Raw genomic sequence first — 16,998 nt, 5'->3', positions numbered from 1 at the left:
GCCCCCCACCCCCGCAGGAGGGACTTTTACAAGATCCTGGGGGTGTCCCGCGGCGCCTCCATCAAGGACATCAAGAAGGCCTACAGGAAACTGGCGCTGCAGCTGCATCCCGACAGGAACCCTGATGACCCCCGGGCGCAGGAGAAGTTCCAGGATTTGGGAGCTGCCTACGAGGTGAGGCCGGGGGCTGCGGGTCCCCCCCGCCCTGTGGCGAGGCCTGGGGCAGTTGCTGGGGGAGGAGGGGGGAAAGCTGGGCAACCTGGTGTAAGGAGCTTGAGAGATCCTTGGGTGTTCCCAGCTCTTCCCAGGCTGGAAGGTGGATGGGGCTGTGGTAAGACATGCTCGGAGCATGAAGCTGAGTGAAGGAAGCTAGTGAGGCTTCATCCTGTAATGCTCAGGGGAATGAGAAAGGAGGGCTTCTGGGAGATGTAAAAGCCCTTCTGTAAGGTACAGGTGCAATCCATCCTGAATTGCAATCCGTAGTGAATTTCAGGTGTTCTACCAAATAAAAAAAAAAAAATAAATAAAAGGTAGAGAAGCTGCCGGGTTGATTAGAGAGCTCCTTCTGTCAGAGGAGAATAGAAGTGCTCAGCTCACTTAACCAGGAGAAAGTGAAGGCAGCAAGCTGGAGTTCTTTGCTATTTATTAGGAGCTCTTTGAGGAGGAAAGAGAGTTGCATCACGTGTAGGCATTGGCACGGGAACAAGTGTGGGGAGGTATGGGGCCTGGCTGTGAGGACCCCTGAGCTGGCAGGAGCTGAGAGGTGGTTGGCTTGCCTTTTAGAAGACATTAAGGTGGGAAAAATAATTGTGGGTCACGTGCATGTGAGAATTTTCGTTGTTTCTATGGTAATATGGTAACATAGCAATGACAGCTGACACTGGTAGCACTGTGCAGTGTGTCAGTCACATGTAGATTATTTTAAGTCAAAGCCACACATACACATGTTAATGCAATCCAGGCAGCACGATGGGATTTCTTGCACATTCTCTGTCCTTTGTGTCTCCTTTCTGCCACTTTTGGTTCTCATCTGTGAAGCAGAGGGCCCCCAAGGAAGGTGGTATTGAGCAGGGAGAATTCCCAGCGGTGGTTCCAGCAGGAGCTGGCCTGCACTGGTCGGCTCTGTGGGTGGGAGGCTTGTGTCCTCTCTGAGGAGTCAAGGTGCAGAAGGAAAGGGTTTGCATGGCTGCTGCGACCCGGTGGCACTGCTTAGCCCACAGCGGTAGCGTGGCTTCTGCTTCTGTGCCTGGTGCTCCTCTGCTCTTCAGATATGCAAAGGTAAAATGAATGAGAGAAACAGCTTGGATGCATTCCTCTTTGGTCAGAAAGAAAACAGGATAACTCTATTTTTGTATCAGATCTGGGATGACTTTTTAGTTCAGGCTTATCTATTCTTAAATAAATTGGCTGAGCTGTCACAGAGAAACCAGTGAATGTGAAGAATTTTTTTTGTGGAAAAAATTGTTTGTTACCTGTCAGCTGCAGCATCTGAAGGTTGATGCATGCGGTTTACCTAAAAGCTATGAGCTTGGTGTCGTTCGTGTGAGTCGGGATCTTGTCAGATTTGACAGGAAGACTCTTCCCGGGTCCCTGCCTCTTCCCAAGTCCCAGTTTGTTTCAGTCTTTGCCACAGTGACAGCTGACGGTACTCTTTCTATTAAAACATTGGGTAGAAAATGGTTGTTAAATTAAATCAGCAGGGCATGTGGCGGCAGGAGTAGCTGGATATTAACTTTTAGAAGCAGTGGCTGAGTCTGCCTCCCCCTCAGCAGTGTATTTTTGAGGCACAGGCGTGTCCTTGTGCAACATGAAGTGGGGAGTTCTAGTGCTGACAGACAATACGGATGCAACGTGCTCTCACTGGGTTCTGGTGAAAATTAAACTAGGAAACTTCCCTTCCAACCCTTTGTTTGTGTGCTTCTTGCAGGAGAGAGATGCATCAGAATACTGAAATCCAGCATGATTTTTAAAACAGGTTTGGAAGGAGTGACATTTTGATGTCCTATAAGGTCTTGGTCTCACTGTTTAGCCCGTACAGCTTGCAAATCCTTCCACGAAACTATTTGCGAGGTGCAGCGTGTTGGTCTGTTGTTCTGGGCAAAAGAGAGCTGGAATTATATTTCCCTTATAACCTCAACCAGGATGCTTTTTGCCATGAAGCACCAGCCTTGGTTAGTAGCACCGCTGCTCGGGGTTTCTCTGGCTGACTGTCTCTAGCCAAGGCTTCAGGAAAACTGTGGGGAAAGTAGGTTAATTAAACTACTCAGTCTCCTTCCTTTAAAAAACCCAAGTGATTTCCAGCCTGAAGCTGTGTAATCTGAAGACAGTTGTTTCAATTAGAAAGGAGACTGATTGCATGTGGGGGAGCTGAGACTCCTCCCTGTAGTCCTTATTCTCAGGATGGTTTGGGGGTGGAGGTGCCGTGGGCTGGTTTTTTTCTAAGCTTATCCCCTGTAGTTGCTTTGCTTTCAAAGCATCCTGACATAACAAACCACAAGTCTCTTCACAGTACTTGACATGGTGTTATTGGAGTTGTGTTCTCCAGTGGGCTGCAGAAAGAAGGGAAATTAAGGGAAAGGCAAATATTTTGTGTTCTCAGTTCCTTTCTTGTTGCTTGTGGTGTCATCAGAACTCTGCCGGAAGAATTTTGCTTTGACACCAACAGATCACAAAATGGAAAGCTTATCCTGGTTTCAGGAAATGTGTGTTTTCATGCGAAATCTGAAGTGACAAAAGGAGACCTGAACTCTTATCTGCAAGATGAAGCTAGTAAACTCACTGATGTTTTTTTTCCTTGTTGCTAGCATTTATCATTGGTTACAATTTCAGGCTGGTTTTCATTATTTAGAGAGTTTCTCCACCTGCTTCCACTCCCCTCTGGCCTTCTGACAGCTAATCTGGCAATTTTAACCTTCCAAAACTTTCCAAGGGGAAGGAAGACTGACCCTGACTGGAAGCATCTGGATCTCTGTGGGAGGAAAGAGCAACGATCAACACTTGGAAATTAAAATTGAGGCTTTACGCTCTTGAAAGTCACCTGTGGTAGGATCTGTTATTCTGCCCCTGTACTGAAGTTGCTTCTGGTGTTTTAATAAACTAACTGTACTTGTTATGGGTTTGACTGATAAATGTTTAACTTTTCTAGTCCGGTGCAGCAAGCGAGTTCTGGAAGGTAAAGCCTTGCTGCTTGGCCCCTGGTGAGGAGCACTGCTGAGCTTCCTCTCGGAGCCTTTTTTAAGTAATCCAGTTTGGCCGTGAGCGAACGCTGTGTCTGCTTGCATCCCCTCGCCAGGTGCTGTCGGACGAGGAGAAGAGGAAGCAGTACGATGCCTACGGTGAGGAGGGCTTGAAGGATGGGCACCAGAGCTCCCATGGAGACATCTTCTCACAGTAAGGAGATTTTGCCACTTCAGGCTGGTCTGTAGTTGGTGCTCTGATTTTTGTGATGTTCGTGCACACATTTGATGCAGGCAAATTCAGGGTTAAGGTGTTTTACCCAGTCAGGAGGCGCTGGTCTGAAGTGGCAGCTGAGAATTTGAAGAACCATGCTTACAGTGGATGTCGTGTGTGCGGTTTTCTGTTGTCTGTCTTGCTTTGGTCCTTCCTTCAAGAGCAGTGCAGAGGAACTGGTGGTGTCTTCCCACATGCACAGCTCATGGCAAGCTGCGTTGCCCAAGGGGGTGATTTGTAAGGTGCTGCAGCTGCATTAAACCTGTAGGATGTGTGATGTGGTGTGTGATTGGTGTTTAGCTTGTCTCAGATCAGGTGTGTGCTTTGGGGGTCACTTTTTCTTTTGCAGAGTGATGCTGCAGTGACTTCTACCACATTTCAGAGCAGCTGTGAAATTTGGATCATTACAATCTGAAGGCACTTGCATGTTGCTGTCACAGAATCTGATTTTCTGTTTAAGACCCCTTTGGTTCTGCTAGGCACAAGTTTACTAAAACAATTCCTGAAGTTGCTCATCTCATGGAATCCTTCTGGCTGAGAACTCGCACTGTCTGCTGGTCTGTTTTGAAGAAAAATATGCAGCCTTGATAGGAAGGTTTTTCTCATCCCGCTGAAAGCCAACTTTTAGCATGGATTTGCAGTGCCAGAGGTGGAGTAGGTGGAGTGCTACTCAGAGTTTGCACCTTGTGGTGATGGTAGCTGAGCAGCAGTGCTGTACGGAGAGGACTTGTAGTCAGATTTTGAGTCTTGGCATTGAACTCCTGCTCCAAAACTTGTTTTCTTTAGTACAGAAAACTCTTCCACAGTGACTGCTTTGTTTGAAGGCATTAGCTTGTGACATCTTGAGGAGCAAGAAGTTGTATCTGGATTTACTGTTGGGTTTTGTGCTCTAAGGAGGCTGTTCTGTAGGGGGTAGAAGCATTTGCCAAGCAGCGTGTTGCTGCAGCCTTGGGTGGTTCTCTTCATCTGCACCCTGTCAGATCAGAATTCCTTCCTGAACTAACTGATGTGCTTTACTCCAGCTTCTTTGGGGACTTTGGATTCATGTTTGGAGGTAACCCTCGCCAACAAGACAGGAACATTCCCCGAGGAAGTGACATCATCGTGGACCTGGAGGTTACACTGGAAGAGGTGTATTCAGGAAACTTTGTGGAAGTAAGTGTGACCACTTGCCTGTCGGTCTCTCCAGTGTGTTCTCGGGTCTGAGATGGCTGGCCTGGCTGCTGCTCAGCGTGAGATCTTCTTCCAAAGAAGAGAACTAAGATAGATGCTCATTTTCTGGGTATCCAGCAGTGATAGTGGAGGATGTTGTGGTGCTATTTCTCTATAAAGGGATGCTTCTTGTGATAATAGCTTATTTATTGGCTGTCAGTGACCAGCTGTAGCTTTTTTTTATTGTAGTAGCTCAGTTGGAAGAGGTGTAAGTGGTCTCTCTCTCTAGAATTTTGTGATACTTGAGGCCCATTCATAAGCCTCAAATTCATTTTGCAATTCTTGCAAAATCATGTTGGGGACTTTTCATAGCCTCTTGATATGGCCAAACATCTCACTGCATATTTCTGGGTTACATACTTGGCAAATATATAGTGGCCTTTTAATTTTTTTTTTTCTGTTAAGCAAGCTGATGATCCCTGCTGGGGTCTGCATGTTAGAATTTGTGTTGCTTGAGTCTGTGTTGTGAGTGTCTGGGAAAATGAGGAACTCCAAATAATTTTGCCCATTGTGTGGAACGAAGAAGCTGTTGTAACCAAAGATGTCAGATGTTCCATCCTAGTGTTACCTTTCCTATTTAGAAAGCGGTGCCAAAAAAAAGAAAGTGCTAGTAGTGGTGTCAGAGACAGGTTTTTCTGGTATTTTGATATTTAATGTGTGGTCAGCAAGAGGAGTAAGGTGAAAACTTACCAGTCATGTTTTGTCAAGATCATGTGGAGCTACTGTGGAGGCAGCAGAAAGTGCATTTCAATAAAACTATGTTCAAGCTGTTTGAGAAATCCAGACCCTTGTGGAGGCCCAGGGGTGCTGGCCTGTGTGCTGGTGTCAACCTCCTCCTCTCCCACACAGGTTGTCAGGAACAAGCCAGTGGCAAGACAGGCACCTGGCAAACGGAAATGCAATTGCCGGCAGGAGATGAGGACCACCCAGCTGGGTCCTGGGCGTTTCCAGATGACTCAAGAAGTTGTTTGTGATGAATGTCCAAATGTCAAGTGAGTTTTATGCTCTTTGTTTATTCAAAACCTGCCACTAGATGGAGGAAGGTGCCTGTACAACCTCGGGAATTTGGAAAAACTTAACAGAGGTTTCTCATTTCTAAGGAGCCAGTCTTTATTCTTACAGTAGAGATGAGCAGCTCTACTCGATGTAGAGCTCCCCAATTTGCTCTTTCAGCCTCTTATTCCTTGAACAATCAGTCGTGCTACAGTGGAAGTTCCACAACTAAATCTGAATAAACAAAGTAAGGGAAGCCCACAGTTTCCACCTGGGAACTGTTGGGCATGGAATACTGTGGTGCAGTCACAAATCCAGCTGCTGACTGTGCATTTCGGAGCTTAACTTTGCCTTCTCTATGAGACGAGCAGCAGCACTCACCCTTCAGTTTTAGATGTGAGCGAGGAGAAGAGTATGTGTTAACTTGTGGGGGTCTTATACCCCAGTAACACAAGCAGGTGCTACCACCTACTCTTGAAAACTTAGTGCTTGCCTCTTCTTCCCCCTCACAGGCTGGTGAATGAGGAGCGAACGCTGGAAGTGGAGATAGAGCCAGGCGTGAGGGATGGTATGGAATATCCCTTCATCGGCGAAGGTACGTGTGCGGGCACTGCCTTGCTGCTCAGCTTTGGTTGTGACCTTTTCCATGATGCAAGGCTGGTCTTCACAGCGGTGAAAGTGTCCAAGCCCTGGTTTTGGGTAACTGATCAGCACATATGGTTTTAAGTGCTGTGTCCTCTACATGCAGCTGAAATCCAGGAGTATACTCTTTGCTAAGTCTGGATAATGCTTTGAGTTCCGTGCCCTTTGTTGGTACTGGGGGCGCACACAAAAAAAAAAACCCTCTAAATCTGATGTTTCAGATAACTTTTGAGTAGGAGCATCTGTTCCAGGCTTGAGTATGTGAGGGAGTCCCCTCTGCCCAAGGAGATGAAGTCCTTCAACAAGTAAAGGACATCATTAACATGCAGGCAAGTCTTTCAGAACAGCAGAGAGGTATGAGCTCTCAAGGACCGAAGGCTCTTTAATAACAGATAGGTATAAGCAGGGTTTTAGTCATGTAAAGATGGACTGGTTGTGGTTTTCCTTTAACATGTCAGCTGCAAATCTCTATTGTGTTTAATATTCTGCTTGTTTCTTCAGTTGTTACTAACTAGCTCCTTTAAACAGAGCTTTTCTTTCTTTTTCGCAGGTGAACCCCATGTGGATGGGGAGCCAGGTGATTTGCGCTTCCGAATAAAAGTTCTTAAGTAAGTAACCGGCCTCGTTAGACCACTTGTTCTGGTTACTGTAAAGGAAGCTTGCAAGCAACTTTCTGGCCAGCGTGGCCTGCTGAGCTGGTGTGCAGCTCACCCTTCAGCTGAGCTGGTGCAGCTGGGAGTGCCCTACTCAGGGTGGTGTAGGATGTTCAACCCTGATGATGCTAGAGTAGCTGGATTCACCGCTGTTAAGATGCTGTGATAGTTCCATTTTTATTTCATTTGGCTTGTATTCTGGCATGCGTTAGTAGCTCCTGTGTGAATCACATGAAATATCTCCTTTTTTCCATAAATATACTATCTCCCTATTGTAAGGAAATGCACTACAAAGAAAATTGTTGTGTGAGTCACAACTTCTTGCCACGCCTCGCCACTCATTGCCCTAGAAATAGAAAGGTTATTAGTAGCACTTATCTCGCACAGGAAAATGAAGCTAAATTTCATTCATTCTTCACTTCCTCTCCAACTTGTGAATTCTCCAAACCCACAAATAGATGGGAGGAAGCTAGAGAACCTATTTCCCCTATGGGGAAGGAGAAAAGTTCCAATGTCTCTTATTTCCCCAGGCATCCAGTCTTTGAAAGAAGAGGAGATGACTTGTATACAAACGTGACAATCTCGCTGGTCGAGGCACTTACAGGCTTTGAAATGGATATTGCCCACTTAGATGGGCACAAGGTGAGGCAATGGTTTGCTTTCTTGCTGTGTGCCAACAAAGTTTAACTGCAGGTCTCCTGTGCTGAGGGTGAGCTTGCACGGGGCCTGTGCAGCTGCTGGTTGTGTACGGTTTCCCCTCTGCTAGAGCCTTCCAGACCAATTCCCATGGAGCCAAAAGTATGGGTCTGGGTTCAGGGCAGTTATTGCTGTACTGTCTTGGCTGTTGTTAATTCTGGATCGTGTGCTGGCAGTAATGCTGCCTGGACCCCCTGAATGTCACTGTCTGTGGCAAGGAATTGATATAAGTTGAAGCTTTCCAGTGGGTTGGAAAGGGTGTTTGGGGTATTGGGGTACACGCACAGAACACTAGTAATGTTCTGAAATTTCTTTTGTCTCTAGGTGCACGTTGCTCGGGATAAAATTACGAAACCTGGGGCCAAACTGTGGAAGAAAGGAGAGGGTCTTCCAAATTTTGATAACAATAATATCAAAGGCTCACTAATAATAACATTTGATGTGGAGTTCCCCAAAGAGCAACTGACAAACGAACAGCGGGAAGGTGTGTATTTTAAAGCTCTGTTGTGGCAGCGGGCTGCACGGAGCTCTCACCAAAGCTGTTAAGAAGTTGGCACAACTGAACCAGTGGCTGGAGCGGTCAGGAGGGGCTCTCCTCTCCCTGTGCCCCTGGTCCAATGCAACACTGTTGGCCCATGCCCTGTGATTAACTTCCGTTTCCCTTTGAAGCGAGCGAGCGTAGCTGCTGCAGTTGTAGGGAACCAGATTAGGTTGGGCCGTAGCACTTGGCAGGTTTGCAGGTGCTTTGTTTTGTAGCTGGCCATCTGTCTGAACCGAAAAACATACTGGGCTTAGCCTCTGTCTGCTTTGCCTTTGCTGGAATGGGATCACAAGCGGTTTTCCAGCCTCAGCTTCCACTTTCTTGGAGGCAAGACTTGTGAAAAATCCCTCTGTTGTCAAGGGTAAAGAATGTCACACAGCATCAGGAGAAGGATTGTTCCTCTCTGTCTCCTTCTACCCTAAATGCTTTGTGTGTGTGTAGGCCAGAAGGGTGCAATGCAGATATTTCGTAGGAGAGATCTGCTTCTCAGCTTCAGTGCTCAAATGGAGACTTGATGAACTATGTAGAAATCCTGAAATTGACGGGAGGGTAAACATGCACAGGCCAGGTATTTTCCACACCTACCTGGAAATTTCTCTGCTTCTGCAGTGGCTTCTGCTGCTCTGCACAAGGCATCAGAGCAGGCACCAAGGGCCCCATCCTCTGCTGCAGGGCAGAGAAGTTCCTGGCACGTACCAGTGCAGCTCTTCAGAAAATCCCCATTCCCAGAACTGCTTCCAGCTATTCAGGGCTATCATAGTTTCTTCTTCTGAAGGTGCCCTTTTAGTGGATTCTGGCAGCTGTCCTGGTAAAATGAGGCAAACACACAGCTTTCCCGAACCCCTCAAGATTGCAGAGGGGAAGCCAAGCCCTGGGTGGGCTTTTCTCAGCCCCGCAGCACTTAACTGCTGTGTTGGTGACACTGGAGCCCAGCTGGGAGCCGTAGCACCAGGATTAACTGATGTTTTGTGGCTCTTTCCACAGCTGGTTGGGCTGTGAGGTCTGTGCCTCCGGGATGTGCTCTGAGTGAACCTGTTTTGTGTTTCAACCCCTGTGTTTTCCTGTGTGTTGCAAGTGCAGTGTGCCCAGGGAGGGCTGTGGAGCACAGTGACCACTCTGCTGCCCTTCTTGAAGCTTTGTAAAGCGACAGCACCTCTCAAACAGGTGTGAGATTATTCCAGCTGTTGCTCTTGGAAGTTTTTAGAAGAGACCAGGGGCAAGGAGCAGCAACAGAGGTCTCCGCATTTGTCAGAATTGCTCACCCACCTTTATGGATGTCCCAGGAACAGAGAGGTGATGGTACTGGCATGGTCAGGCACGGTGTCTTTGGGTGTTTCGCTCCCTCCTAAAGCAATTCCAGGCTTCCCTGGGGAAGGTGACTGGGTAGGCAGTCAGATGCATTTTTTTGTGAGCTGGAAATCTCCAAACATCCAGTGATTTAAGGGAGTTTTAGGAGAGAATATGTCTGTTCATGTTGTGTGGCAGCAGTTCAGTGTACACATTCAAAGGAAGACTGTAGGCTTCAGAATTCAAAACATCCCCTTTTTCTTATTGTTGGCAGTGGTCCTAATTTCTTATCTCGTAACCATATGTACAGCTCCTGGGGCAGTCAGGAGATAACTGACTCTGAGAGCACCACTCTGGGCAGTCTAAACTTTAGAGTCAGAGAAATAATCTGCTTTCTTTCCTGCCAGGGTGACATCAGGGAATTTATTGCCTTTTGATCAGAGGGGACTTTCTCTTTGACGTGTCAGTAGAGAAGAAACAGAGATACTTGTTTGTTGTGTGTTTTGTAACTTTGGATTCCACGTTTAACTCTGGAGTGGTCGGAGAGCAGCAGCAGGCAGCAGAGTGCCCAGGTTGTGTTGTAACCTGTCACCTGGTGGTGGTGTTGGGGAAAAAAATCTCAAAGTTGGCTCTAGGAAAAAACGCCTAAGGTGCAGTAGCACCAAATGTCAGGATTCCTGGCTGGAATTCCTGATTGAACATCAGATATGTGTTGAAATATCCTGTGCAGTAATGAGGGTATCCTTCAGGCCAGCAGGCAGCTGCCTAGAGCTAGCTAGCAGGAAACGAGGTACGGGAATGGAGCTAATCCCACTTATTTCCAGGGTTACTGGAGCACACCTTTCTCCACCTATGTCCTTCCTTCCAAAGAACCACACATTCAGGAGGCACATCCTCATACCCACCAGCCAGGAAGTGACTTGGAGCCTCCTTTGGCTGCGGAGGGGAAGTGAACTTGCCTTGCACTCCCCTGGAGAGTGACCTGTCCCTAATAATTAGCTCCTGCAGAGGGGCTGGCTTGGCCCTGCTGTTAAGGCTGGTTCTGAATGCAGGAAAGAGTTCAGGATTCTCTAGCCAGCAAGAAGCACAAGTAGCTCTTGCCTGGCAGAGAGCTGTCTCTGTTCCAGTGAATACTTCCAGGACAGCTTTCCAGTATTTTAACAGAGCTACTGTGGAATTGCTGGTCTTACAGGACAGTAGTATTTGTAGCCAGAATTATTTAAGGGCAGACAAACAGGCCAAGGTTTGCAGGGAGGCATACTCTCTTTTAGCTGCATTTCCCAAAGAAGGACTTGCATGCTTGAAAGCTTGTGGGTTTTTTTCTGTACAAGTAGATGGTCTGATTTAATTAGTGATCCTCCCTCTCCGTGCCTGTGTACCTCACTTAAAGTTACCAACTGCGATGGTATTTCCTAGGCAGCCCCATCCGCCCTGTTGTACAAACATGGACAGGATGACACTGTGACTCTGGCTTCAGTGGAGCAGCGGAACGAGCTGATCCGAGGCAGGACTGCGATCCTGGCTTCAGTCATGTTGAGGTGCAAGCCAGCTGCCTGTGTGCTTTGTTGCAAGACTGATGCTGTTTTGGGGACATCCAACAGCAGAGTTATAGCAGTTTAGCTTAATTTTTCTATTATTTGGAAGTTATCTGTAATGTGGGGAGTTTCCCTCTCTTTTTTGGGCCTGGACAGCCCCTGCTGAGACTCGATGGTTTCTGGTGTGGTCAGAGCAGAGGTGCTGCCGTGGCCAGGGCAGTGGGAGTCCTGACGCTGTGTCACCAGGCTGACTTTAAAGAGGGAGTCCCCTCTGATTATCTCTGGAAAAACAGTGTGACACATCCCTTCTTGCCAGCCTGATTCCTCCACTTGGTGTGGACTTGCCCTTTCAGTAGCAGCAAAGCCCTGCCAGCCTTTCCTTGAGCGTGCTGACCCCAGTAGATGAGCTATTACGGTTTTTAGAGATGACTCACTCTGCTCTTATCCTGCTCTGGTAAGAATTTGATGCTGACAGGACCTTGGAACAGTCAGTTCTTTGAAATGTTTTATGAATGGGCTTTCAGGGCTGGGGAAGATGGGATTTGAAAAGTCACCTCGACTCCTTTGCAAAACAGTGGGTTTCAAAAAAACTTGAGATTTTCAGGCCTTCAATAGGGTACTTAAACCCACAGATAACGAGTTTGCTTCTCTTACTTGCCTTCAGGGACTGCTTCTAGTGAACAGCAGTGTGAAAACCTCTGCTTTCTAATCACACACGTGGGTTTCTGCAGCTGGCAAGTCCAGGAGGACTCAAAGGGAGTGCTTCTACCAGCAGAATTCTCTTGGGCTGTAAAAGGAGCCTGGGGAGATGAGCCTGACTCTGGAAATACTCAGAAAGCTTTTTGTTGTTGCAGTTTTAATTAAGATGAGAAAATTGTTCTCAACATCAACAGCAGAGCAGCTCTGGGAGTTGGCTTCATCTTTTGCAGGGCTGTGAGGATCTCGAGGTGGTGCTCTGGGCTTTGAGTTTGTAGCAGAGCAGACTTTCTCCCTGCATCCACTGGCCTTGTGTGGTCCTGAGAGTGCATGAAAGCACTGGTACGGGATCACTAACCTTGGCCCTGTTTCTCCTTTTGAGAATGCTGAAGGAGCATGAGAAAAGCTGCTGCACCTCTGGGTTTGGAGGGATTTTTCCTTTTTTTTTTTTTTTTTTTGTGATGCTCTCAGAGTACCAGTGTTTGCATTATTTGGATTAAGTGGGCTCAGCCTTCAGTGCCACAGCATCTCTGAGCCAGATGTGTGACAGCAGCAGCCCTCCTCCTGTTTGTGCCGTGCAGTAACACTTTCCTTTCTCTTGCAGGTCTCAAGCAGTTGTTGAAACAAGGATCAGTGCAGAAGGTGTACAACGGATTGCAGGGATATTGATGTGGTGGAAAAATTGGACTTAAATGAAAAGTCAGATTTGTTTGCAGTCTTTTCTCCTGCCTGCTGTGGAATGGAAAAGGGGGGTGGGGGGGACAATTGTTGAGGTATATATAATTTTTTTCTTTGTAAATTGTGGAAGTGCTCAGATGACTTAGGGGAAATATTACACTTTTCAGGATGTAATTGGTGCTGCCTATCATGTTCCGTGTCCTGGAACAACAAAGACTCCTTGAACAGAAAAAAAAAAGTGGGGGAAAGGAGTTTTAAATTCCACACAGATTGGAATTTATGGTTTTTAAATATATTTTGATGTGACTTTTCTTGACCATCTCAACATATTTTTCATAGCTTCTCCTGCTTTTTATGTCCTTTGTGTCAGTCTCTTCCCAGTTTCTGTTGGTTTGGTTGTTTTAATCCCAGCCCTTCCTCCCTTTCCCCTCTTGAGTCCAGAGTTGTGATATTTCTTCAGAGTCTGTTTCTGGGGCAGGAGTATGGGTGCAGTTGGGAGTGGACTGGCAGGAGAGCCTTTATGGGCTATGTTGGGCCCCATGTATGAGTGGGAAAGAAGGGGAAAAGAGTCTCTTAAGGCTCTTGTGGACTCTTAACTACCAAGTAGTCCCCTTGTCCCAAAGGTTAATGCTTGGTTTTAAATTTGAAGTCACAACAGCTTAGCAAAGACTCAGACTTTCACAGTGGGATTTTGGAAAATAATGGGAGCGGCTCCTCATGGTCTTAGTTCTTCTTTGTTGCCCCCAAATGTAACCAACAGCTTGTCTGTAAAAGTTCACTTACCTCCTGCGCTCTGTCCTCCGTGAGGATGGGTGAAGCTAACAGCACAGAAATAAAGATGTTTGAGCTGGAATGGCACAAGTGACCTGGTTGTGTTTTCAGCAGCCCTCACCCTGGGACAGCTGCGAGTTGTTGGACTGACAAGGACTGGTCCCTTCAGCCGTGGAAGCAGTGAGCTGCTGGAAAGGGTGAACCTACAGCTGCTCGTAGCAGCAAAAGCTCTTGTAGCAGCTTGCTTTGAATGGAGGGTCTGGGGATGTGGCAGGGAGGTGCCTGTGCTGCTCTGGTCTCTGTGCTGAGGACCCTGCTGCTTTCAGCATCCCCATCAGAGACTCTCATCTCCACGGGTTCTCCAGGAGCAGTAGCTAAACAGTTTCTCAGAGGTGCTCATGTCAGACTTGTGCTTCACCTGCTCCCATAGGCAGCAGGAGAAATGAGTCGGTTTTTAGTGTCGGACAATGTTCTCCTCCTTCCCGCTGGGTTCTTGGGGGCTCTAAAGTGGGATCCTTACAGCTGCTGCCTTACACCTCATCCTCTGCCCACAAAGCGATGGGATCTGATTTTTCTATGTGGAAATGTTTGCTGGGGAGCAGCAGTGGGAAACTCAAAGTAGTTTGTTTTGTTGCTTGTTTTTCTTCATTTGTCAACTTTAAGCAGCTCTGATCTGAGCTCGGAGAGGGGGAGAGCAGCTCTGGCCCGGCCCTTGTGTGCTGCCCTTGGTCTGGCGATGTCCCACCCAACCCTGAGCTCCGGCGGGAGCTGACGCAGTGGAAGCAGCAGCACCGGGAAGGTTTCCTGTTGGATCCTTTGTACGCTTGCCTTGGCAGAGCAAAGCCAGGGCTACAGGAACAGCTGAGAGAGGGGATGGGACAAACCTGGGATGCCAAACTCTTCATCTCAGTGCTCACCTTCCTCCAAATCCTTAAGCACAAGCCTTGCTGCCAGCTGCGGTTGCTGCCTGGAGTGCCTGCCCATTTGATGACCGGCTCTTTCCCGGCATCGGTGGGCATCTCTGCCTCCACTTCCCCCCTTAGTTTAGATTCCTGAACCCTCAGGTTCCAAAGAAACTGCTTCTGCTATCCCTGTGCACAGGGCTGTTTCCTGTTCTCTCAGCCCCTCGAGGGTCTGTCTGATCATTGCCTCTCTGCCTTCCTGTTCCGCCAGGCTGCCAGCGCTCGCCTGGAGCAATAAAGCCCCAAAGCCAAGACTTTGCACCAAAGTCTGGCCCTCCTCCCAGCAGAAGGTGGTGCAGCCTTTCCTCCCTGCCCCCCTAGCAGCAGGCAGGGCATTTATTTCAGACCTGAGTACTTGTTCCTGCTGCTCCTTTTCCTTTCTCTGCTCATTGTTCCCCTTCCTTTGGTGGTTTTGGTGGTTTTTTTCCTTTGTAGGTACTCACTCCTCCGAGAGGCCAGTGCTGTGTACAGCAACAATAGCTGCAAAGCTCCAGCTTTTACAACGGTGAGAAAAACAGAAAAGCAAGCCCCAAATCCTACAAGGCAACCCAGCTTCCTTCCCTCTTCCTTCCCCCCCGCTGTGGGGTGTGCGCAGAGCAGCCGCCGCCTTTCCCCCCTTCAGACAGGGTTTCCACGTGTTCTCCGCAGGCAGCAGCGTGCGCTGGTGCTTGCCGGGGTCAAACATTTCCATTCGTTTGGATTTTTGGTCTGCTTGCCTGAGGAATGCTGTGCAGCTTCTAGGATCTGCGGGGAGGGATTTGTCCTCCGAGGGCCCCAGGGTGTCTGGCCGGGGGATGTGGAAGCTGTTTGGTGCCTGGGACATCCTGTGTCCCCTGTTTCAGTGACGCTGAGCTGGTGTGAGTGAGTCATGGCACATGTGGGCTCCTTTATCTCATCTAAGTGCTTCTTAGGCTTAGGTGTTCTCAGTGCCGCTGCTTCTTGGTTGGGGACCAAGCTAACAGCGCGAAGGTGCACAGCTCCGAGCCAGGGATCCTGTAACGCACAGCCTGAATTTCCAGAACACAACGCTTCCCAGATTGGATCAAATCCATTTCTTGGTCCCCTTTTACCCTAAATCCTGGCACAAGTCAAGGATGGTTGAGGGTTTCGATACAGGCGTGTTGCTCGACTCTTCCAGCAGCACACTTGTCCTCGACACATGTTTCTGGAAGTCCTCGCTGGATGTTTAGACAAGTGCGCGGTCCTTGGGATTTATTTCTGAAGTGAAGGGTTTTGATCAGCTCCAGAAGCTCTCCGTGTTCCTCCGGAGCGTCACCCCTGCCTGGCGATCTCATCGCCTCCGTCAGCGCGATGGTACCACCCTCGGGCTGGATCCTGCCCGGCCCCGGTGAGGTGGGGAGCAGATGGGGTGGGGGCTCCATGGCAGGTAGGTGATGGAGGGAAAACAGGGTTCAGATCTGCTGTTCCCCAAAGCATCGTGCCCGAGCAGCCTTGTCCGCCTCTCCTCCCCCTCCCCAGTCTGGGCTTGCTCCCCCTAAAGCCACGTTGCCCATCCCAGAGCAGTTGTTGGAGTTTTGGGGCTGCACGCAGGAGCTTCAGCATGGGGTACACGGGTCCTGGGAGCAGCCTGGCCCCAGGGGTGGGTTGTTCCCCACGGGTTCGGTCGTGCCGAGGGCCACTGCTGTCCTATTTGTCCCCACAGCAAGTGGCACTGCTTGCGCAGAGCATCCCCGAGCCCGGGCAGGGGGTGGGAGTGTCCCCAAAAAGCAGTGTCTTCTCCAGGGAAACTTCTCTGCAAGTCCAGGGCAGGTGGGCTCAGTTTGGCTGTTTTGGTTTTAGGGTTTGTTGGGGTTTTTTTTGGTTGGTTGGTTTTGTGGTTTGGTTTGGGTGTGTTGTTTTTTTTCCCCAAAGAGCTTGTCCTTTTAAAATACTTCTCTATATCTAAACTTTTCTGAGAGATAAGAAAAGTGGGGATAGGAAGGGTGACGTGACAGCGCTGGGAGAAGATTCCTCTCCCAAAGGCACGTTTGCGATGATCCCGAATCTGGGTGGCTGAAGCCCGCGGCACTGGGGACCTGGCAGGGAAAGTGAAACAATTCCTCGCTGGAGTCTTTAACGTGGGATTTGGCTGGCAGCCCCCGCTCTGCGCCCATGCCCCCAGTGTCACAGGAGCAGCAGTGTCACACCTCTCAAGGCAGGGCTCAGCCCCCAGGGAGGGGACAGCCTGGGAGGTGTGGTGGCACTGGTGGCATCCTGCTGCTCAGAAGCTTCCCTTCATCCCGGCTGCCCCGTCACCCTGCTCGGTGTTGCCGGTGGCCAGCAGCCAGCTTTCTCCTCCTGTTTCCTCCTGCTTGGTCCAGCGCTGACCCAGGAGGTGAGCGGGAAGGGAAGAGGGCAGCGATGGGTCCTGGGCACCCGCACGCCCTGCGAGGAGGGACGTGCCAGCACAGCCCTTTCCTCTGCTCTTAAATATTTCCAGGGACCTGCCCCTGCTTGTGTGGGAGCAGGAGGTTGCTAGAAAGTGGTTCTTGAACCAGCCCAACAGCAATCACCCCCAAAATTCTGTTGCCCAAAAAAAAGCATCCCTTCTTTGGGGAGGGCTGGCGAAGTCCCCTCACCCCAGTGCAGGCCCCTGGGTTAAAAAGGATGTTGGAAATCAGGCCAGAAACACAAATGTGGGGCTGTGACAACGTCACCTCTTGGGGAGTTCAAGAAAAATGACACTTGAGTCCAGAAACCAGTGCCGGCACTGAGCGCCTCAAGGGTCTTTACAAGACCCCTTCTTCCTTCCATGCTTCGATCTGCTGCTCCCCACCACTGACACCATTTTTTTCCCCAGCTCCTGCCTTCCCCCCGCAGCCCCGGGAGCCCATCGCTGTGTTTCTGGGTGCAGAGCCGGCGCTGGTGAAGCTGTGCGGACA

The 16,998-nt window shown here is 49.1% G+C and overlaps 1 protein-coding gene across 1 annotated transcript; it reads left to right on the top strand.

The window, feature by feature from the left end:
• Positions 1-9: 9 nt before the first annotated feature.
• Positions 10-12,708, top strand: DNAJB11 (DnaJ (Hsp40) homolog, subfamily B, member 11; the record flags this gene model as incomplete). Its single annotated transcript, XM_010074002.1, has 9 exons — positions 10-174; positions 3,293-3,390; positions 4,473-4,605; positions 5,512-5,654; positions 6,168-6,250; positions 6,848-6,905; positions 7,481-7,592; positions 7,971-8,130; positions 12,310-12,708. Coding segments are annotated over 9 exons (1,017 nt in total), but the record flags the coding sequence as incomplete, so codon positions are not given.
• Between the last annotated feature and the right edge of the window lie 4,290 nt (positions 12,709-16,998).

The sequence above is a fragment of the Pterocles gutturalis genome, unplaced genomic scaffold (genome assembly GCF_000699245.1).
Source record: "Pterocles gutturalis isolate BGI_N339 unplaced genomic scaffold, ASM69924v1 scaffold30026, whole genome shotgun sequence".
NCBI classification, from domain to species: domain Eukaryota; kingdom Metazoa; phylum Chordata; class Aves; order Pterocliformes; family Pteroclidae; genus Pterocles; species Pterocles gutturalis.
The sequence above is the reverse complement of the archived record's forward strand: the minus strand, read 5'-3'. Positions and strand labels throughout refer to the sequence as shown.